At 38.7% G+C, this 23,136-nt stretch overlaps 1 protein-coding gene across 4 annotated transcripts in view; it reads right to left on the reverse strand.

The window, feature by feature from the left end:
* Positions 1-23,136, reverse strand: part of LOC127626463 (paladin-like) — a 101,215-nt gene that overhangs the window by 19,600 nt on the left and 58,479 nt on the right. For all 4 annotated transcript variants that reach the window (XM_052102248.1, XM_052102249.1, XM_052102247.1 and 1 more), the window contains exon 18: positions 21,944-22,084. In XM_052102248.1, coding sequence (XP_051958208.1) covers positions 21,944-22,084 — 141 coding nt within the window. The remainder of the gene's footprint in view (positions 1-21,943; positions 22,085-23,136) is intronic.

The raw sequence follows: 23,136 nt of genomic DNA on the forward strand, positions 1-23,136 counted from the left end.
TAAATGAGCTTCCATGTAGATTTTGTTGTGATACTTCTCTCCAGCTGTATGACATTTATTTATAAACACACAATGGCAGGTGATATAAGCGCTTATGAGTTTATGAATGGATGAGAGAAAGAGAATATGATAAAGCTCAAATATTGGATAGTTTGCATTTGTTTTGCTTTTTTAGTCACTGTAATGTGTGTTATTCCTTGGTTTTGATAACTTGACTTTTATTGTCAAATCTGGAAAATATGAATAATAAAGAATGAGTAGATGTGTCAAAGTTTCCACTATCAGCACAGGGAACAGCATGTGACATGCGCGCACACACACTAACACACGCATACACTCTCACACACACACACTCACTTTCTCTCTCACTCACTCACACACTCACTCTCTCACACTCTTACTCTCTCTCTCACTCTCTCTCACACACACACACACACACACTCACTTTCTCTCTTACAAACACTCACTTTCTCTCTCTCTCACTCTCACACACACACACACACTCACTTACTTCTCACACACACACTCACTTTCTCTCACACACACACACAAACACTCACTTTCTCTCACACACACACACACTCACTTTCTCTCTCTCACACACACACACACACACACACACACACTCACTTTCTCTCTCACACACACACACACTCACTTTCTCTCACACACACACACACACACACACACACACACTCACTTTCTCTCTCACACACACACACTCACTTTCTCTCACACACACACACACTCACTTTCTCTCACACACACACACTCACTTTCTCTCTCACACACACACACACACACACACACACACACACACACACACACAGTCCCGTACACACACACACACACAGTCCCGTACACACACACACACAGTCCCGTACACACACAGTCCCGTACACACACAGTCCCGTACACACACAGTCTCACACACACACACACACACACACACACACACACACACACACACACAGCACTCTGCAGCACGTGGCGGGAAAAACATTCCATCCATTCCAGAGAGAGAAAAATGTGACCGGAATTTTGGCACGTTTACAGGAAGTGGGGAAGACAAAAACTGCAATGGCACTTTCCTAATGACCTCACTGAATCCAGCTGTGAAGAGAAAAAACAGCATTATTATGTCATAATTTATGAACTTCTACTCCGACGCTGCAGCCCAGTGAACTCAACAGCCAACAAATGAATTCAATCATTCCGATGCTAGAGAGAAAACAACGACCGCTACAGCTGCCTCGTCATTTTATTTACAAACACGAGCAATTATGCATCAATAATCATAAAAACATTCTGGTGTAAAGTGTTGCACAATGTAAAAAGTGGTTTCTCCAACCAATTTAGCCTCTAAATGAACATGTCTGTTTTTGTGCATGATGTGAACTGGGACAAATGTATTGATACTTTAAGATGAGCACATTCAAATGTTGAAATGAAGCCAATAATGTGAACAAAACATTGTGGCGACTCCGGATGAAAGGTGCTATTAGACACGATGGCGATTACTTCTGAAAGGTCTGATCAGATGGAACGTTGTGGCCGCTCGTTTGGATGGAGGGGGTTGGAGAGATTGATTTCTCCAAGAAAACCATCAGTAAACATTTCACCGAACCCGTTTAGTGCTGCGTTCAATAACAGAGGCACGAGTGCAATATCGACAGCTTTCATCAAAACAGGCTCGTGATTGTTTCTCAAGCATTAGAGGCCTAAAAATATCGGTTGCGGACTGGTCGGACATTTGCTGTCGGTTACATCACTGTCGAGGTTTTTACTTTTATGTTCAAGCGTCGAACTCTTGGGTTCAACAGGGTCAATGCAGGTCAACTCAACGATCCATGGCTCAATTTTGTTTTTGATTAAATAAAAATTGACTGGAGTAAAATAGCCATAAATGATAAAAAAAAAGCAAATCTATTTAATGCCAAGGATCAATATTCATTGAGTATATAATATTCATTTTGTAGAGGGGGGTCAAAATGACCATTTCCGCCTAGAGGTATTACTTTGTAGCAAAACTACAGGTCAATAAAATATTCTTATGAAGGTGTCAGCATCATGATTTTATGTGTACACACAGATCAGTAGATCTATTACTAATATCAGTCGACTCCAGCAGCTCTTGTTGCGTTATACGCCAGTGGTGCGAGTCCAAAAATGGCCAAAAGCACTTTTTTTCTGCTGTTTTTCCAAAGTTTGAGTGTCCATAACTCTGGAAGTATTAAAGATATCTTAATATCCTTTTACATTCTGGTTCATAATAAACTTTCCTGTTTGTATCTTAATTTTTGAAGCCCTATATGGTTAAATCCCAGAGATATGGGGCTCTCAATGTGAGTAAATTAGATAAAACGTTACCATTTTCAGTGGTCAGAAACCAAATGCGGGTCACATGCTATGAAGCTAGTTTTTCTTGTCCAACTAAAGAAAGGTCTGACGTACAAATAATGTTGAAACTAGAAATGCACTTTTATATAGTCACATAAAAACAATGTCAATCTCAATTTTTGAGTTTCCATAAAACACTATTATTATGAAAAAGACTGTGGCTGTTCAGTTGATGAAATGCCCATATCTAGTGCTCTGGAATGCATCCAAACACCAAACGGGCTGAAACTCTACTGTATTTGTACTGATTTTTGGTTCTGGCCAGAACTATGATATGCACCACAATTAACAAGCCCATGATATCAGGTATAATTCATGTCTGTAGCACAAACAGGAGAGCGAGACTAGAGGAGAAATTTAGAGCGACAGGTCAGTAATCTCATAATCTGTGCAATAATTCAGAGTTGAGCTGGTTTAGTGATCCAGGTGTTTTTTTTAGCTCTGATGGGCTGAACTGAAACTTGCTTGTGGATGCAACAACATCGTCTGTTTCCTTTTAGCTCATTATAGATTTTCAAAAAGACTCCATGAGACGACATCACGCCCCCAGTTCTCCCTCTAAAAAGTTATTTGGTGGTCTGTAGTAGAAAGCAAGTCATGCAGGAACTACATGAGGGTGATTAAAAGATTTTCGAGTGAACTATCCCTTTAAACTGATATGCGGAATCGCTACAAACACGATCCAAATGGCGGCACACAAATCAAACTGGTATATCAGCTCCAAGACAGACACTATTTGGATCTCTTCTCTTTGCATACAAGAGGGCCTCAATGTGTGTGTGTGTGTGTGTGTGTGTGTGTGTGTGAGAGAGATTTCCTGATGACTTTAGCAGACTCCAGTGCACCTCCACTCAGATTTTGCAGCCACAAATACAAACGTGACGCAAACAAAGTGCCAGAAACCATAAAGAGAGATTGAGTTCAAATCCAGCTGCAAAGACTTCCAACGATCAGCCCTCTGAGCCAGTGAAATATGACTGTTTCTAAGAAAAATGTTATGCTGATACGACAAAGAAATCAAACGTTATAGCATTGCAAAACTAATTTATCATAGTGTATCATAGTATTGGAGTGGTGGTGTAGTGGTCTAAGCACATAACTGGTCATCTGGTAATCAGAAGTACGCTTGTTCGAGCCCCACAGCCACCACCATTGTGTCCTTGAGCAAGGCACTTAACTCCAGGTTGCTCCGGGGGGATTGTCCCTGTAATAAGGGCTCTGTAAGTCTCTTTGGATAAAAAGCGTCTGCCAAATGCATAAATGTAAATGTAGTGTCCAAAAACATCTCCAAACAAATAAAAGATAATAATTGTACATAAGAACTAATTACACATGCAAACACAACAATGACTAAAAGGTTTGCATAGCATGCAGACATGATTTTAGTCATGAGATTTCACAGAATGAGTTTCATTCTGTGTCATTTGAGTCATCATTGAGTCTGTGTCGTGCATTTGGCGCCATCTCCTGGTGGTCATATGTAACATTGTGCTTCATGTGGATTATCTAATGATCTATACATCTGATTATCTTGTGTGTGGACTCGTTTGAAAGATAAATCGCGAGATGTGACATTTTATGTTGCTTTTATGCATAAAAGCTTGATCAGTTTGATGTTTTTACTGATTGCAATAATATGCACAGTAATTGCATATTAAATTATATAAATTACATATAAAAAATGAATCACTTTGTCTGCAAATTTGAAAAGCACTTGTTCAGTTTTGGTCATAATATCTACATGCTTTGGAAAGTACAGCTTCTAAACTTTCAAACGACACCTATTCTGTGTTTGTAAACAATGCAGTTATTAATACGTTTATAATAATTTTTTTGTTTTTTACGCGTGCACATCGTGGTGGGCACGTTGGAGGAGGACTCGTGTGGTGGGCACGTTGGAGGAGGACTCGTGTGGTGGGCACATTGGAGGAGGACTCGTGTGGTGGGCACGTTGGAGGAGGACTCGTGTGGTGGGCACGTTGGAGGAGGACTCGTGTGGTGGGCACGTTGGAGGAGGATCTGTGGCAGGAGGACACTGATAGGATGACTGCACCGGCTCGGTCTTCTTGCAGTCAAAGGCAGAGCAACTTTCTGCTCTTAAGTTTATTCCGTGCACTGTCAAGTACTTCATCAGATTTGTTGTGTTGCCGGTTTTGGCAGCAATTATCTTGTTGCAAATATTGCATTGCACGCTGTTTGCATCGAGCCTGGTGAAATGTAGCCACACTTTTGATCTTTTCCACATCTTTCACATGTATGGGGTTTGAGACGCATACACACTACAGGCTCACGTGTGTAACTGGTGTAAACTTGTGTTTATCCTTGATGCCTAAACACGGCTTATCACCGGCACTTCTAGATTTGGGCACATCTAGCATGCTACATGCTTATCACTGATGTTGACGAAATTAACCCCTTAGGTATCGAAATTTGGTACCAAATGACAAGACATTTTTTGATACTCTTGATACTAGTACTTTTTAGAGGCAATTCGGTCTGTGCCCAAAATGTATCAAACTCATTACCCAACCCTAGTTACTGATATTTTAAAACGAGGTTTTGTTGAATATAAGCAACTTGTGCTTGGTTAAAATGTTGTATATTATTTTATTGAAAACCCCCCTTTGAAATGCATGTATCAAATGTGATTCAACAGGCTTTTGAGGAATTTCTCTCAATCACTATTACATTCATGCCCACCACAAAAACAAAAATCACAGAGCTTTGAAAATTCAGACATTGTACTGGGATACATTTCAATGCATGTTTAGAGAGCAAGACGTTGTTGTTATCACGGTCAAACTCTCAAACATTTGGTATCTCTGAAAAGTCCAGAGTCCTCTGACAATACTTCAAAAACAACAATAACAAATGTCCTACACAACAATGAACTGCTGGACCTCAGAAGGAGAAAAGTTGAAATATGTTTTTTTATTATTTCTTTATATAGTTTGTTTAATGGTACTAAAACATGTAAACCATGTTAACAGCATTTTTATGCCAGAATTCTGTGTATTCCCTTCAATATTTCCAATTAAAGATGATTATATAAGGGCTTCCAACAATCAATAGCAATAAATCCAGCAGTGTGTTTGTACAGCCGAGTGCAGATCAATGAACGAGAGTGTTAATTACATATCTAATTAGCACTGACTGCAAGAGCTGGGAGTCAAATAGACTGATTTCCACTGTATTCAAGTCCACAGAACCTCGCTTGCTACGTATTCTAAAACCCACTCTTATTCTGACTCTTATGGTCCGATTCTTCACAAATACATCCTGCATGATTGTTATGAAATGCATTTGTTTAAGGGAATGTTCTGGGTTAATACATGTTAAGCTCTAGCGACAGCATGCTCTCAATTAACAGAAAATAATTTCAACTCATCAATCAGAAAAAGCAATACAATAACACTTCCAATGGAAGTCTATGAGGCAAGAGTAGGGTTTAAAAGCAGATGTCCCACTCATATTTGTTTTTATACATTTGGCAGATGCTTTTACCCAAAGCGACTTACAGAGCACTTATTACAGGGACAATCCCCCCGGAGCAACCTGAAGTGCCTTGCTCAAGGACACAATGGTGGTGATTGCGGGGATCGAACCAGCAACCTTCTGATTACCATTTTCCAAGTTATGTGCTTTAGACCACTTTTTGATCCAAAGGGACTTACAGAGCACTTATTACAGGGACAATCCCCCCGGAGCAACCTGGAGTTAAGTGCCTTACTCAAGGACACAATGGTGGTGATTGCAAGGATCGAACCAGCAACCTTCTGATTACCAGTTATGTGCTTTAGCCAACGATGCCGCCACACCACTCCGTACCACTCCACCACTTTTATTCAGTAACAATGTGCGTTATCTGAGCTGTAAATTCTAAGTGGAGAAACATCTAGATATGCATTGCTGACATAATTTCTGTTGCTCCGTGTAAACGGTGATTAACAGATAATTGGGCGTTTCTTCAACTTCAGGCACGTCAACATTCTTCACACGCTCACTAGTTAATTTAATTTGTCAATTAACAATGTCCAACAGTGTATGTTCATGCATCACAGGAGATTTAAATATTTTTTGTCATGAAAGTTCCCACCAAAATGTAATTTCCAGCACATCTCAAATTCTAAAATAAAATATTGTGCTGGAAATTACATTTTAAACCTTATTCAAATAAAATGACCAACTGTTTTGTCTTTCTAATTTCATAGCTAATATTTTTATATATCCTAAATAAATTAAATAAAATTATTGTTTAATAAATAATGAATTAAATAATATTTTATTTAACATCTTTTATATAAAATATTATTATTTATTATTAACTATTTATAGTCTAGTATTTAATATCTAAAATAATATTTTAACACCATTTGCAAAATTTGGGAAAAATTACAGCTTGATTGCAAATTACGGAAATCATTTTGACAATAAATATTAAAATGGTTTATTTCACCATTTTAAATATGTAATCATTTGCATTTTCATAATGGATTTTTATTGGGTCTCAAGTCTAAAACGGTCAAATCTAGACATAAAAAACATTCGAAAAGTACCAAAAATAAAATAATGAAGGCTTGGTAAAAAGTTTCCAATTCAGTTGTGACGTGTGACACATATAAATAGAAAACGTTTAAATCCACAATCCATCTTTTACAAAGAGAAAAGTCAAGACGATGCTTGTTAAAACCCTCCTATGGTATTCGGTCATTTCTGACCAAAATACTTTTAAAAATGTAATAAAAATGGTTTCTTTTGGTGACTTTTCCTCCATTTGCCATCTGAACCTAAAATAATAACAATAATACAAATTGGGACACCTTTGGAATTCGTAGTCAAAATACAGAATACAGAATAAAAACAGACAGAAATTTAAGGGTTACTAAAACATCCTCAGTAGGGCTGGGCGATATGGAGCAAAAAATATATCTCGATATACAATATATATCTCGATATCTTTACAGGAAAAATAACCCCCCAAAAACTACTGCAAAAACAAATATGCCAAATACCACAGACTTTTTTTATTAAAGTGCAAAGAGGTAGGCAGTTCACGTAAGAACAAAGTGCTTCTTATTATTTAACTGTAAAATAAAGGAAGAAATACATATTGCCTTTTCATTCAAAAATGAAACAACTCAACTCAAGGTAGGCAGTGCATATACAAGAACAAAGTGCTTCTGCGACATTTAAGAGGTGTGAATGAAGGAGTAAGGGGTTGCATCTTGAACAAAGAAGCTGGCTAGTTTTTTTTTCTTTTTAGCAATGGGGGGCACAAGATCTGCTATGGCACTCAGGGCATAGTCAGTAACCTTCTCCAATTCAGCAGCAAGCCGCTCTCTCCGTAGTGTACAGTCGCGGGAGTTCTTGTCTCGCAAAGTAATGCCGACTAGGTAAACTGTATCTTGAATCAAGTGTTTTTAGCATGCGTACAAAGCCACGTTGTTCAACGACGGCAATGGGTGCCATATTCTACACTCCGCGTTAAAGATTTGTGGAGTGTTATCTGTGTAGTGTTTGGAGTGTTACTAGAGCTAGTGGGTTTAGTGGCCGGGATCCTTAGTCTGGTGCACTCCTCGTATGCGAGCTTGTGCCTTGTCTGTAAATGGTGGAAAAGGTTCGTGGTGCTAGAAGCTTTGGTTGGCACCAACTTTCGGCATTCACGGCAGTAGACATCTGTCTGCTGTTCATCCGACACCTTAAAACCGAAGTATCTCCCTATAATTGAGCCAGTTGTCCTTTTTTTTTTTTAGACGAGTTCTGCCTCCGGGCTGGTTGCGGGCGACGCCATGTTGAATGAGACAACATGCGAAGGGAGGGGGAGCAAAAGCAAGGAGGCGAGGGCGAGCGGAGGCGGAAGCGAGCACAGCACAGAGAAAGCAAACGAGCAAAGTGGCGAAATCAGAATTGAATATAAAAAATATCTCGATATATTTTAAATATCGAGATATCGCCCACCCCTAATCCTCAGTGCAAAACTCACTCACTCACACACATGAACTGGTGAGACTAAAACACAGAGCTTTTTTTTTTTTTTTTTACATTTGTCAAATAAAACCAATAAATCAGCCACAATCCTAAACTCACACACTCAGATATTAAGGGGTGAGACGATAACACACTCACACAATGCAGAACACACACACACTCTCACACACACACACACACACACACTCACAAACACACATTTGCAAAACAAATAGAAATGTAACTATAGATAAACTACAGAAATATAGAAAACGTTTACTGTTGTTGTGTTTTATACGCTAATCAAATTTTCATAATTTTGCAGTTAATTTCTTGATGTTCATTTTCTTGACATTATTATGCATTTACTAATCATTGGTAAAACAAAATTATTCTGTGTTTTCTCTTTGTAACACCATGGTCAGGTTTGATTGCAGCATAATGACATTAACTTCAAATCCATTTTAAAATGCTAAACTCATACCTAAATATATCCTAATGCATATATTGTGATAAAATATATAATTAGGTTACTATAAGTCATCAGTATGTGTCTAGTCATCTACTGGCAAGTCATGTTATTTATATTTTGCTCACCAGATGGCATCAATCTGCCTCCAATTTATGTCACTTGCTCATATTTTCTTCATGTTTCAGCTTATAGAAGTGTAGATTTTTATTTTGTTTTTGATTTGCTTTTTTGGTACAAATTAATAGTAACTTCAAAAATGACCTCAAATTAGTTTTAGGTAAACCGTATATTATAAAATTCAAAACATTTGCAATACACCTTAATTAACCCTATAACGGCGTGTATTAAATATGATACACAATGTTTGCCGGCTCCTGTTTCACTGTCTGTTCAAGCTGACGAGCTGAACAACAGATGGTTTGTAAGTTTCACGTGTTTATGGCACCATCTAGTGGTTATTTGTGGAAAAGTGGTTTCAATGTTTATATCGATCTATTTAAAATGTCAGCAGACTTGCATGGAAAGGGACTCTTACGTTGGGATAAATTACAGCTTATTTTAATAAAGTAAAAGTGACATTTAAAATGAGTATTTGTTGAATATAAGCAACGTGTGCTTGGTTCAAATTTTGTATATTATTTTATTGAAAAATCCCAATTGAATCCATGTTTCAAAGTCAATATAGTACATATACATATTAAACATATGCTAATAATTGCTTATTGATACAATAATATATTATTCATGTTGTATTTGATGTGCTGAATTGAACCGTGATACATTTCGATCTATATTTACAGACCAATGAGAGGAAGTTGTCATAGACAAACTCTCAAATATTTGGTATCTCTGAAAAGCCCAGAGAGTCCTCTGATTATACCCCAAGATTTACCCCTCTAGAAAAACTTATATAACAAATGTCCTACACAACAATGAATTGATGGTCCACAGGAGGATGATGACCTTTAAGCTGCGTACACACTGCCAGAGACTTTGTCGCTGCAGGTCGCCAGTAGCTGGCGGTGAAGTCGCTAGTGGGCGTTCCCACTACTGGTTGCCTAGTAACGTTTATAAATGACATTCACGGATGTCATTCCATTGCTCTTGACAGCAAATCGCTTTTCTTGGCGCTAAAAGCAACATTTTGGAGGGAAAAGACTAAATATAAATGGAATCAGTACATAAAATGCTTTATATCAAAGATGAATGAGAAACAAGGCGTGCTGTTTGCCATAGCGGCTGTTTATCAGCGGCGAAAACGCAAATGCCGGTCTGTCTGGGTCCACAAAACCATTCAATGGAGTCAGCACGGCGAGTACCACCGGCTGGTGCAAGAGCTGCGGCTGGATATACCATATCCATATCATAGAGCACTGGAAAATTGCTAACAGCAAGAATTAGCCTTTCATCCATCTTTCCGTTACTGCAGGAGCTGAGAGAGCGAGAGAGAGAGAGAGAGAGAGAGAGAGAGAGAGAAGGATCACGTGAGCTCTCCTGTCTTATCTCCTATTGGCTGTCGCTTCGTTAGTCGCTCTTCATTTGAATAAAGTTGAACTTGTCTCAACATTGTCGCGCCGCTGGACACGCCCACATCTAGTCGCCAACGGTCACGACAGGTCGTGTCGGCGGAAGTCGCTGTGCTCTCATTGAAAATGAATGGGATGGAGTCACTGTCGCGCGTGATGTCGCTGGCGGTGTGTACGCACCTTTAAAGCCGAATCTATCAAATATGATTAAAAAAAAGTGCAATTGTTTTTATAGTTGTCTATATGTCTAATGTACTAAAAACAGTTTAAATGTACACTTCTTTCCTATATCAGGCTTTCCAGGGTTAATGCCACTAGTTAGATTAAGACATTTTACGATGTTAAACATATTTAAATTATACCAGTAAACACTTTAGCTTTGGCATAATATACTTTTTCATAATAATAGTGTATTTTTGGAAACTCAAAAATTGAGGTTGACATTGTTTTTATGTGACTATATAAAAGTGCATTTCTACTTTCAACATTATTTGTACGTCAGACCTTTCTTTAGTTGGACAAGAAAAACTAGCTTCATAGCACGTGACCCGCATTTGGTTTCTGACCACTGAAAATGGTAACGTTTTATCTAATTTACTCACATTGAGAGCCCCATATCTCTGGGATTAAACCATATAGGGCTTCGAAAATGAAGATACAAACATGAAAGTTTGTTATGAACCAGAATATAAAAGGATATTAAGATATCTTTAACACTTCTGGAGTTATAGACACTCAAACTTTGGAAAAACAGCAGAAAAAAGTGTTTTTTCCCATTTTTGGACTCGCACCATTGGCGTATAACGCAACAAGAGCTGCTGGAGTCGACTGATATTAGTAACAGATCTACTGATCTGTGTGTACACATAAAATCATGATGCTGACACCTTCATAAGAATATTTTATTGACCTGTAGTTTTGCTCCAAAGTAATACTTCTAGGCGGAAATGGTCATTTTGACCATTATAATTCAAGAGCTGCTGAAATCCAATGATTTTAGTAAAATACTAAAAGCTAATTAAACTAAAACTAGAAAACACCAACCTAAAGAAAGTGTGAAAACTATACAAAACTGGATGGACAAATAGAATATAAAATACAAATAAAACTCAAATTAAAAATCCATAACAATAATAACCCACAGCTTGTAAACTACCCCTTTTTCAGAGAAAGCAGTGATGATTTCTTCAACGGCACGAGTTAAACATCACCTGTTGCTCTGCACCTGCTGACTTATGACATGGGTCAGTCAGCAACCACCAAGCAACGCCCTAGCAACACCCTAGCAACACCCTAGCATCATAGCGGTGAGTTTTGCAAGGGCAAACACCTCTCTCATTTCCTTCCTAAAATGTAAAAATGCAGTTCAAAGTTGCATTCTGAGTGTTTTAGTTTGTTTGGGTGGCATTCCTTTCTCCTTCTCTTCTCTTTCCATCATAATTTTTTTGTGTGGTGGTCTCCCTCTCATTCCTCTCGTCTGGATCAACTCCATCCCTCCCTCACAGTGACATGGAGCACCTTTCCTCTCAAAACCCGCTCTAAACATTCTCCTCTTTCTGAAAGTATTTTTCCACACCACCGTCCAAACCATGAGGGCCTTTCTTTAGGCACACATGCCCTGATTTACATTTCCTTCACTGTTACTGGAATAGTTCATTAGACGGTTGTTTTTTCGGCTTCGTCTCAATATGATTGGGCTCTCATGTTGGAAAACCAGAATGAGTCAAACTACATCAATATGCACAGAAATTAATTTACACTGAAAAAACATAAAATAAGTATTTTCTTAGTAAATATTTTACAGTGTCAAGTACTAGGTTTTACATCCTTAAAACAAGATAAAATTAACTAAAGCAAAATGATAAGATATTATGGGCAAATTCGTTAAACAGTTGCGCTAATTTTGCGCATGGTTTTTCAGCGCTAAATTGCGCCGCATCTTTAGTTTTTAAATCAAGTCACTGTAGCTTCTTTCCGCTCAAACGAGTCTCCTTTCTATGTTACTTAGGGTCATTATAGATTTTTACACAATTTAGTTACCATGATCAGTAGCCTAGTTTCCTTCCACGTTTCACGCTATTTCGTTATCCACAAAGTGAAAATGCGTAAAACGAATTTTACGAAATTTGCCGTCTTCTGCCGGTTTCTATTCAAATGACCTTTTATCGCTAAAAAGGGCGTGCGTGATGACGTCATGCCTAAAAAAACACGTAATTTAATGTCATAATGCAATTTACATTTTCTGAAGAAGCTCAGCAAACGCGATCCGAGGTAGAGCGCGTTAGATTTCAAATGTTTAAACGTTTAAAATGTTCAAAATATCGTTTTCTGAAAGTGAACTCTGCATTGGACAAATAGTTCTGATAGATTCTATATAAAAGTCTAGAACATTCTGAGAATCATTAAGCCGACTTTATTAGCCGTAACCTGTTCAGCAGATGAATAAAGGCATTAAATTTCCCTGTATTAAATTAAATAAATTACCAAACTAAATATAAATATATATATATATATATATATATATATATATATATATTTATATTTAGTTTGGTAATTTATTTAATTTAATACAGGGAATTTTCAAAAGTAACTTTAACCTATTGCGCAATTCTGTAAAATTATTGTTTGTGTTCCAAAAAAGAACACTGTTGCTTTTCTCCTCGTATTGTGAATTTATTTTTAATTTAAAACATCTTTGTGCACCAAAATATGTTTTTTGTATTGTGGCTAATTTCATGACTGCGTCTATTATTTTGAATGGTGTGTAAAAGCAACTTTAGTAAATAAACGAATGACTTCCACGATTAATCGCAAAGCGTGGCCATTCATTTGTTCTCCTTGTACTTGTCGGTCATCGACAAGTACGAGATATTTGTGTTGGCACTCCTGGAAGTGTCGTGGATCTATATGCTGTTATGATCAATCTGTAATCACGTACAATAAATTAGCTTTCAAGGATATATATATCGTATCATCATGATTAACACAGGCTAACGATTGGAGTTAAATCTGTCATGTGACGATACATTTTTGCGTTAATGCCAATTTTCTCAACGAAAAGTGTTTCCGAACCAGTTTTTGCACTTTGAGTTTATGCACGGAAAAATATGTCGACAATTGTCAAGTTTTAGTGATAATTTTATTTATATCTAATACAATTTAAGGCTTTATTTAGATTTTTTTCACCAAAGAAATCCTTGGATGGAAACGTAGTTAAAGTACAATATTTTCACAGCACTTATTAATCTTAAATGTTATTAAATGTTAATTTCATTAATGTTCACATATACAACTTTGAATGCATAATCAACTAACAATTGCACTTTATAAATAAGCATCAACCAAGATTAATAAATGCTGTAAAAATATTGTTCATTAGTTAGTTCACGGTAACAAATGTCAACATATAGAAGCTTATTGTGGAGCGCAACCAAACCATTTGACAATATTGCACACACTAGCAAAAGCAACTTCTATGCGTTACTAATTTCCATTATTTTCCAGGCCCGGAGTCACAATTTTGACACTTCCACTGAAGTTTTTTACTGTATGATCGTGTGATTTAGTAGAGATGAACCGAGATGTCATCGTGTCTGCCAGTTCAGATGAAATAAAGAGTGCCTAGCGTGTAGGTTCGTTTAGATAGACCTGTCAAACAGAGACATATAATTAATGTGATCCATCAGACGAGCGCGCCAACACTCACCCACTCAAAGCGCTCCAGAAACAAAGAATCAGTTTCACACATTTGTGACCGTTTTCAAACTTGTCTCAGTCAGAGTTTGCATTGTAATCAAATAAACCGCACGAGAACTGAGGTGAACCAGGGAAACGGTTTCAGAGGGTTCCTAAGGTCCGTGTGGGACGGGGTTGCCACGGAGACAGTGTAATGTTGGATGGAGAGGGCTTGTGGTCAGATGTGATCACAACACACTCAATGTAAGATCAACAAGCTGCCAGATCAGCAAACTCAGCAAAAACTCTTCGAAACGGCTGCTGCAGAATTGGATGAGCTGAAAAGCACACATTACTTCACAATTAACTCCGAAAAATGGCCAATAATAAACCGGAAACCCTGAGTGTCATGGAGCCAGACTTTTGAGTGTCAGTCTGGCTTACTGTGCAGTTTATTCTGGCCAAGACCCGCCCACTTAGACAGGAAGAGGCCATCTGATTGACACGTCAAGCGACCAATTAATCTCTGTTTATTTGCTTGTAATATAGCGGCCTAATATCTATAGCCCAATATTTGTAGCTTTGTAGCTTTCATGCTGCTGGCTTTTCAGACGGTCCCTTAGCACACCCTCCACAGATTTTGTACATTTTAGCACAATGTGAGGACTTTTTATACGGTCCCTTACCAACCGTAAGCACCATTTCTAACGAATATCAAAGTAAAATTAAGCGATTTAGCGGTGCCGCCATCGGACCAGCATATATACGGGACAAACTGCATCCCGTATTGATTCGACAAGGGATGCATCAGTTAATCTTTCAATACGGGACGGTCCCGTATGTTACGGGATGGGTGGCAACCCTACTTGGGATTGCCGCTCTGAAATGATGATGTCCAACGCATGCAACGCTACGTAAAGTGACCTTGTCCAAAAAGAATGATTCGTAGCATTGATGGATTATTGTGATTGGACAGCTCGTTTATTTTAACCTGGAGATATTAACACGATTTGACCAGAGGTCTCTGTTTCCCCCAAACATTGCAAAAGTACAGTTCTACCCCTCAGTACCAGCTGACGACCCATTTTTGTGTCGCCACCCCGTGATTGAGAAACCCTGATTTAAAGGTTTAAAGGTTTAAAATACAGGGCTTGATTTTGATACAGATTTCCCGATTCAATTTGAAATCGATTCACAAGCTCTTGATTCGATTCAATTAGATTTGATTCTGATTTGTTTGGTGATATTTTAGTTATAATATTCACTTTACGAAAATAAGACACGGCTAATGCTGTTAATTATGCAGGGGACCTTTTATAACTTGTACATAACAAAATATACATTTTACACATTTTATTTTATTATTCGTTTTTCATCATTTTGTTGATATTTTAGCTTTTTAAAAATGTACAAATTCCATGTATTCCATCAATAAATAAGATGCATTTCTTATATTGCATTTATAAATATATATGCATTCTGTATATACATATATATACACATATACACACACACACACACACACACACACACACACACACACACATACACACACATACACACACATACACACACACACACACACACACACACACACATATAAACACATATACACACACACACACACATACACACACACACACACACACACACACACATATACACATATACACACACATATACACACACACACACACACACACACACAAACAAACAAACAACCGCCATTCGCCACTAAGTGGCGGTGACGTCACCACGACGCTTGTGCCAGGCTATGTGCACGTTAAGGCCACGTGAAGTGTCGAACGCCCGCTGGCAGGAGGTCACGGGACAGATCCAACCAGTGACATGGGTCGAATGACTGAGATGACTGGCTGATGCACCACCTGTGCCCCCTACTGTGCCAACTTGCTGTGCTTTAGCCACCCTGTGCTCTGCTCGTTGTTGTGAGCGTCGCTCCTCTGCCCTCCGTTGTTGTTGGAGGGCGACTGCCTCCAACTGGCCAGCAGCGTCCTTCACAAGCCTCCTCCAAAGAGGCCGATCTTGACACTGCTGGTACCAGTCATCGGCAAGTCCATGCAGCTCCACATCCTCCTGTACCACATCACTCCATCTCTTCTCCAGCCCGTGCTGCGCCCGCTTAGCCTCCTCTATCTGGCCGAACAATAACTGTTTAGGCATGCGGTGGCCGGGCATGCGGGCTACATGACCCAGCCAACGCAACCTTGCCTGCCGGAGGAGCTCACCGATGGGACTTTGTCCACATCTTTCAAAGACTTGTGAGCTCCTCACACAATCCAGCCGTGCAGAGCCGTGAGGCGCTGCAAGGATGGTTGGTGGTCGCGGGTTGCTGAGGAGATGGAGTCTGCCTCAGTGGCCCACGATCACAAATCGCTCTTTAATTCTATCAAAAAAAGTTACTTGCAGCACCACACCTATTACCATCATTAGGGGAAAGAATGGTGATCCAATCTCCGACCCCCAGAAACAGGTTTACAGATTTGCTGAGCATTTCTGTGAGGTCCTGGGGGAGGGGAAGTCCCTGAGCCTGGAAAACATTGTGGGACAAAGTGGGGATGACTCTGCTGGGGCTGCGGTGCCACAAATATTGAAGGAAGAAGTCACTCCTTGTGGGTGGCTGGCTGAGGTACCATCTTTAGAGGAAGTACTGAAGGCGATCCAGAGCCTGAGGCCAGGAAAGGCACCGGGCAGAGATGATCTCCCCAGTGAAATGCTGAGGGAGGGTGGTGTTTGTGCACAGACTGCCCTACATGACATCATAACAACAGTCTGGACCACTGGGCGGGTTCTGCAGGATTGGAAGGATGCCCTGGTGGTCCCTCTCTTTAAAAAGGGGGACCGCTCAGATTGTAATAACTATAGGGGCATCTCACTCCTCAGTGTGCCAGGAAAGGTCCTGGCAAGGATTATTCAACATCGCCTTGCCAGGCACGCTGAGGAGAGACTTGCGGAGCCCCAGTGTGGTTTCAGGAAGGGGCAGTCTTGCACAGATGCCATATTCTCTGTCTGTCTGCTACAGCAGAGGTGTAGGGAATTCCAGCAAGACCTACATCTCTGCTTTATTGACCTGGTCAAGGCCTATGATACCATCAGTAGGCCTGGGCTCTGGGTTGTTCTTCGTGCTTTCGGAGTCCCAGACCCGCTGCTCGCGATCATTAAGGACCTTCATGATGGCGAGCGGGCCCGGGTAAAACTACGTGGTCGGGAGTCGGAGCCATTCCCTGTTCACCTTGGAGTGCGACAGGGATGTCCTCTGGCCCCCACATTATTTAATATCTATTTCGACCATGTGGTTCGTGAAGCCTTCAATGGCTGTACTGGAGGAATTTCCATCTGGTACAGATATAATGGGAGGTCGATCGATGCCCGGGTGCGGTCAAGGGATGGCTCCCTATTGGTCAACCACATTATGTATGCTGATGATCTGGTAATTGCTGCTCACTCAGAGGAGGAGTTGGAGGCGCTGCTGATGAACCTGGAGCTTGCCACTAAGAGATGGGGCCTTACCATCAGCCCAACCAAAACTAAGCACCTTCCTGGGTATTATGTACCATCGGACACTACACCCCCACAGCTCCCAATTGGTGATGGGGCAGTTGTGGAGAGAGTGGAGTGTTTTCCATACCTGGGAAGTGTGCTTATGACCAGCTCCGGTTTGACAGCTGAGGTCTCACTCCGAATCAGTCGAGCGGCATTATCTTTTCATCGGTTGCGTAATGCTGTGTGGAAGCTACCCGGTTTGTCGCTCCGCACAAAGCTTCAAGTATTCTCGGCCACGGTCATTCCCTCCCTTCTCTATGCTTGCGAAACGTGGACCCCCCTAATGGAACATCATCGCCGGCTAGAAACATTTAGGTTGGCCTGCCTAATACACACACACACACACACACACACACATGTATACACATACACACACACACACACACACACACACATGTATACACACACACATATATACAGACACACACACACACACACATACACATGTATACACATACACACACACACACACACATGTATACACACACACACATATATACAGACACACACACACACACATACACATGTATACACACACACACATATATACAGACACACACACACACACACATAAACACACACACACACACTTTTTTTTTTACATGCATAATTTGTACAACTATAATGTGGAAATTTTTAGTCATGTAGTGAAAAATTTGGCCACATATGCACGTGATTCCTATAAATCAAGTTGCATGTTTAAAAGGTTAAAACGCAAAGAAAAATAATCGGATTGAGCTGTAAATTGTCAGTTATCAGTATCCGCCCAGAAAAGTCATATTGATGTATTCTTAGTTACACAATAAAAGACTGGCATGCAAAACCCCAAACAACGTTTCAGTGTCAAGGCTGTATAGTTCAACAGTTTTGCGATATAAAATTCTGAAATGTGACAAATCTGAACCCATGTGCATGTGTACGATAAGTGTAATTTACACCTACGGGGAGCATTGCAATAAAGAACACGTACTGTACAATGAGTCCAATATCTGCTTTGCTATTGACAAATCTCGAGTGCACAAACTTTGGCGGGTTGCCGCAGTCGTGCTCACGGTAATGTTCCTATTATATATATCAAATATTTAATTATATCTAATATTTAAATCAGGGTTCCCACTCATTTCAAGTCACGATTTTCCAGGACATTTTGGGGGCGATCAAGGGCAGACTGGCCATCGGGAGAACCAGGCCGGCCACGAAACTGGCCGCAATAAACTGAAATGAGCCGCCGTGTTATGCAGAACGGGCCACAAAATGCCATCGCTATATGGCGAAGGGGGCAGCGATATGCAGAAATGGACAGCGACCCGATTTCTCTTCCCAGTCCACACCTTATTCCTTTTGAAGTGTGCAGCACATGCAGATTATATTATATTAGATTGTAGTAAACATTAAAATAGTAAATAGTAATTTCCGCTAATGTACATTTTAGTTCACTAGCACCAGTACAAACGCCTAAAAAAGCAAGAATACAGCCATGATAAGAGGCATAAACACAAAATAAAAAATTTAATAAAAAAAAAAAAGGAGGGTTTTGGTATCATTGTAAAGAAATGATTACACATGCAAACACAACAATGTCTAAAGGTTTGCATAGCATGCAGACATGATTTTAGTCATGAGATTTCACAGAATGAGTTTCATTCTGTGTCATTTGAGGCATCATTGAGTCTGTGTCGTGTATTTGGCGCCATCTCCTGGTGGCCATATGTAACATTGTGCTTCATTGTGGATTATCTAATGATCTATACATCTGATTATCTTGTGTGTGGACTCGATTGAAAGATAATCACCTTCTCTAAATAATGATATGTGATATTTATGTACATTTCGTGAGGTTATAAGTGAAAATGCGGCATATCAGCAACACCAACATAATTGCCAAAGACACATACTTAGCTGTTACTCACTATATTTTTATCTGCGAGTAAAAAAAATAGTCTGGTTGTATTTTACGCTTTAAGAGCTTTCCAACAACATATTACACATGGATATTTCATCAGTTTGATGTTTTTACGGATTGCAATAATACGTACAGTGCATTTTTGTATATACACATTTTAAAAGCGCAATGCTTCTGATTTGTCTCTAAATTTTAAAGCACTTATTCAGTTTTGGTCATGCATTGGAAAGTAGAGCTTCTAAGCTTTCAAACGATACCTATTGTGTGATGGTCAAGACTGTATTAATTAATATTTCGACAATTACAATTTTTCTCGCGTATATTTATATACCCGTAGAAATGTGTTAACTGGTGGAAATGAACGTATCATTTCTAGTGTGGTAGGATATTGTTGCAATCGGAAGTTACACTACAAATAATAATTACATTATTATTATTATTATTAATTAATTAATTAATAGTTATTATTAAAGAACACCTTTTTCATCCACGCATTTACATCTTGTATTTAGTCGTCAAAAAGGTATCCGGTATTTAATGCAAGACTAAATCCATTAGAAAAATTATACTGAATTATATATTAAATAAATAAAAAAAATTATGTAAAAAATTTTATAAATTAAAAAAATATACATATATATAAATAATAATAATTAAGAATTTTAATTGAAATTTGTGCTTATTTAACGGCCCCTAATTATTTAGAAAAAAAGATGCAATGAAAGTAAATAGCGACTGAGCACAACATCATGTTTAGATTTAAAGCTATGTGGGTTTGGAACAACATGAGGGTGAGTAAATGATGACAGAATGTAAATTTTTGGGTGAACTATCCCTTTAATACTACATGTGAAAAATCAGTTCCTGTAATGACTGAAGTGAGAGGGAGAAAGCCGTTGAGGACAATGCGATTCATTGATAGCAGACGGCTTTGAGTAGCTCTCAGTAGCTTCACAGACCTGCATTGATTTTCAGGATCGCCGAGGCCCCTCTGCGCTTTACATAAGAGGACTGCCATACACACGGCACACACGTGTGACGACCTGATCCACAAACACAATTACACACACCCAACCCACAACCGGCACGACACAAAATCCGTTTGTACTCGCACACGTCACAAGGAGACGCATCTGTCAGTCGTTACGGTTTCACAGCTCACTGCAGATCTTAATGCGAGCGGAAAACTTGGCATAAAACGTCTCCTTCATTCTCAAAGAAACATTAAAAGGCTGTCTGTGTGTTTTAGGAGCACATCAGCGGACATTTTTCACAGAATACTTGTAATTTGCTCGTGGAGTTTATATGAAACCAGAGCAATTAAATGCCTTTTGATTAAGGTTTAATTATACTATAATTGTCTAAAGTGAATTACGCCTTCGGTCCCTCTGGGGGGAAGATGCTGCCATCTATAGGACTCTTGGAGATGGTGCAGAAACACCCAAAATGTCATCAAAACTGTAAATAACACCAATGGAAGCATGGTAATTATGTAGTGACCAAAACATGATTTACAAACAGTCTCAAAGCATGAAGAATTCACACAGTAACTTAGAAAATGTTGCTAATACGTCATTTTGTTGTACTGTTTTTACACGTGTTATTTATTTCATTGACAATCCTCTTATATGATTGATGCATGACTAAATTAATGCATGCATTTTACACTTTCCATATGGTTGCAATGACACATGTTTGTCATTTTGCACATAAATCAACTAAAATGTATTAATTTGCCATTTCAGTCAGAATATAATGGACTAAAATGAACAAATGCAACATTTAAAGAACATTTTGATCAAAAGTGTCCTTATAGTCTAAAATAAAATGATGTGAACTTTGATCTCCACGTCACAACACTTAAGCAACTCAAACAAAAATGAATATCTTCAAATATTTGATGTCATCAACCTCACAGACTTCGGCAAATGCAACTAATCCTACAACTTCCTCCGAAGCTCCGAAGTGCTCATTGCATCAACAAGGTACCTTTAAAACATAACTCTGGGCCAGCCAATCAGATTGTAGCTAGAGATTTATGCAGCTGTATGCAGCATGCATCAGTCTGAGGTTAATAAGTGTGTTTACATGCACAAAGATACCAGAAAATGGCCTTTGCATGAGATATGAAATCGTCCAATTGTTTTTTTACGTCAATATGTAAACAGTCATTTGCGCTACAGAGAAGCCGAATGCTAATGCGAATATAATGCTGATAGAGGCGTTTACATGCAACGTGTAATCTGGGTAATGCTCAAAAATCTGGGGGTTTTCTTAAACTGTTTATGACCTTAGGAACCATTGCACCATGTATGCTCCCAATGGCAATGTATTTGACTGGCCGTTTTTGTCCAGAAACCATGTACATGCGCTAACCCTGATAAAGGAATGCCATTTAATGCATTCTGTGAGCACATGAGATGATGAAACGCCCTCTACCTGTCTGTACGTGCAGATGATGATTTCTCTCAGGTGGTAGTGCAGCGGCGTCATCGTCTCACTGACACAGTCCAATGCCACGTCCACCTCCCTCTTCATCCTGTGACCGTCAGGGAGCAACCTCACCAACTTCATCACCACCTAAACACAAACGCATCATCTTCAACGGTCACAATAATAATACAAAATAGAGAGGGGTGTTTTTATTCTTCCCATCACAGAGAGTGATGATGAAATGTGGGATGGGACCCTGATTTTACCCATCAGGAATAGTTTGGATGGTTTAAGGTGAGCTTATATGACACGTGGTTGAAAAATACGAGGACAAAACGGAAAAAGTTTCTTTTTCATGTGGAACGATGTCTCGTGAAACCAAGCCTGAACCAAATTAATGCATGCAGTATCCAAGATGCAATGGTAAATACAAATAATTGGCTAATTGCCTAAAGGATTGACATCATTTTCTGGAATTTCTGGATTAATTACTCGTATCATGCACAAAGTAGATGTCCTAAACGACTCGCCAAAACTATATTTTGAGTGGTTACAAATGAGTTTTAATGACTTCAAACCAAGTCTTGGTTCTGACTTAAACTGTATATACTATATTTGCACCACAAAATTCAACAAAATTTAACAAACTCATCTTTTTAAGACATTGTTGTAAAATTAGTTTTTAAGATAACTAAGTTAATAAATTAATACTTAAATTTTTTCCCATAAAGCGTAGCATATATATATAATTTTAATATTTTTTTTATTTAATTTGTGTGTATGTGTGTAATATATATATATATATATACACACACACACAAATTAAATAAAAAAAATATTAAAATTAAAAACAGTTTTGAGAGATTCATATTTAGCTTGCTTGTGTACATATATATATATACACACACACATACACACACACACACACACCCACGTAATTGTGTTTTTTTTTTTTATATTAAACTTTAATTCTTATTTTTAATGTTCATGTAATGTTTATTGCAAGGAAATAACAAAAGCAATAGTAAATATAAATAATTTGCGTGAGTAGTTGCTATCTGGATAACCCAAAGAACATCAAGATCACTGTTGGGTGTAATCCAATTACAAAGTAATACATTTATGTAATCTGATTACTTTTAGTCAGAAAAGTAGTGTAATGTGTTACATTTTAAATACTTGTAATCCGATTATAGTTA

Source organism: Xyrauchen texanus, chromosome 33 (assembly GCF_025860055.1).
Source record: "Xyrauchen texanus isolate HMW12.3.18 chromosome 33, RBS_HiC_50CHRs, whole genome shotgun sequence".
Classification (NCBI taxonomy): domain Eukaryota; kingdom Metazoa; phylum Chordata; class Actinopteri; order Cypriniformes; family Catostomidae; genus Xyrauchen; species Xyrauchen texanus.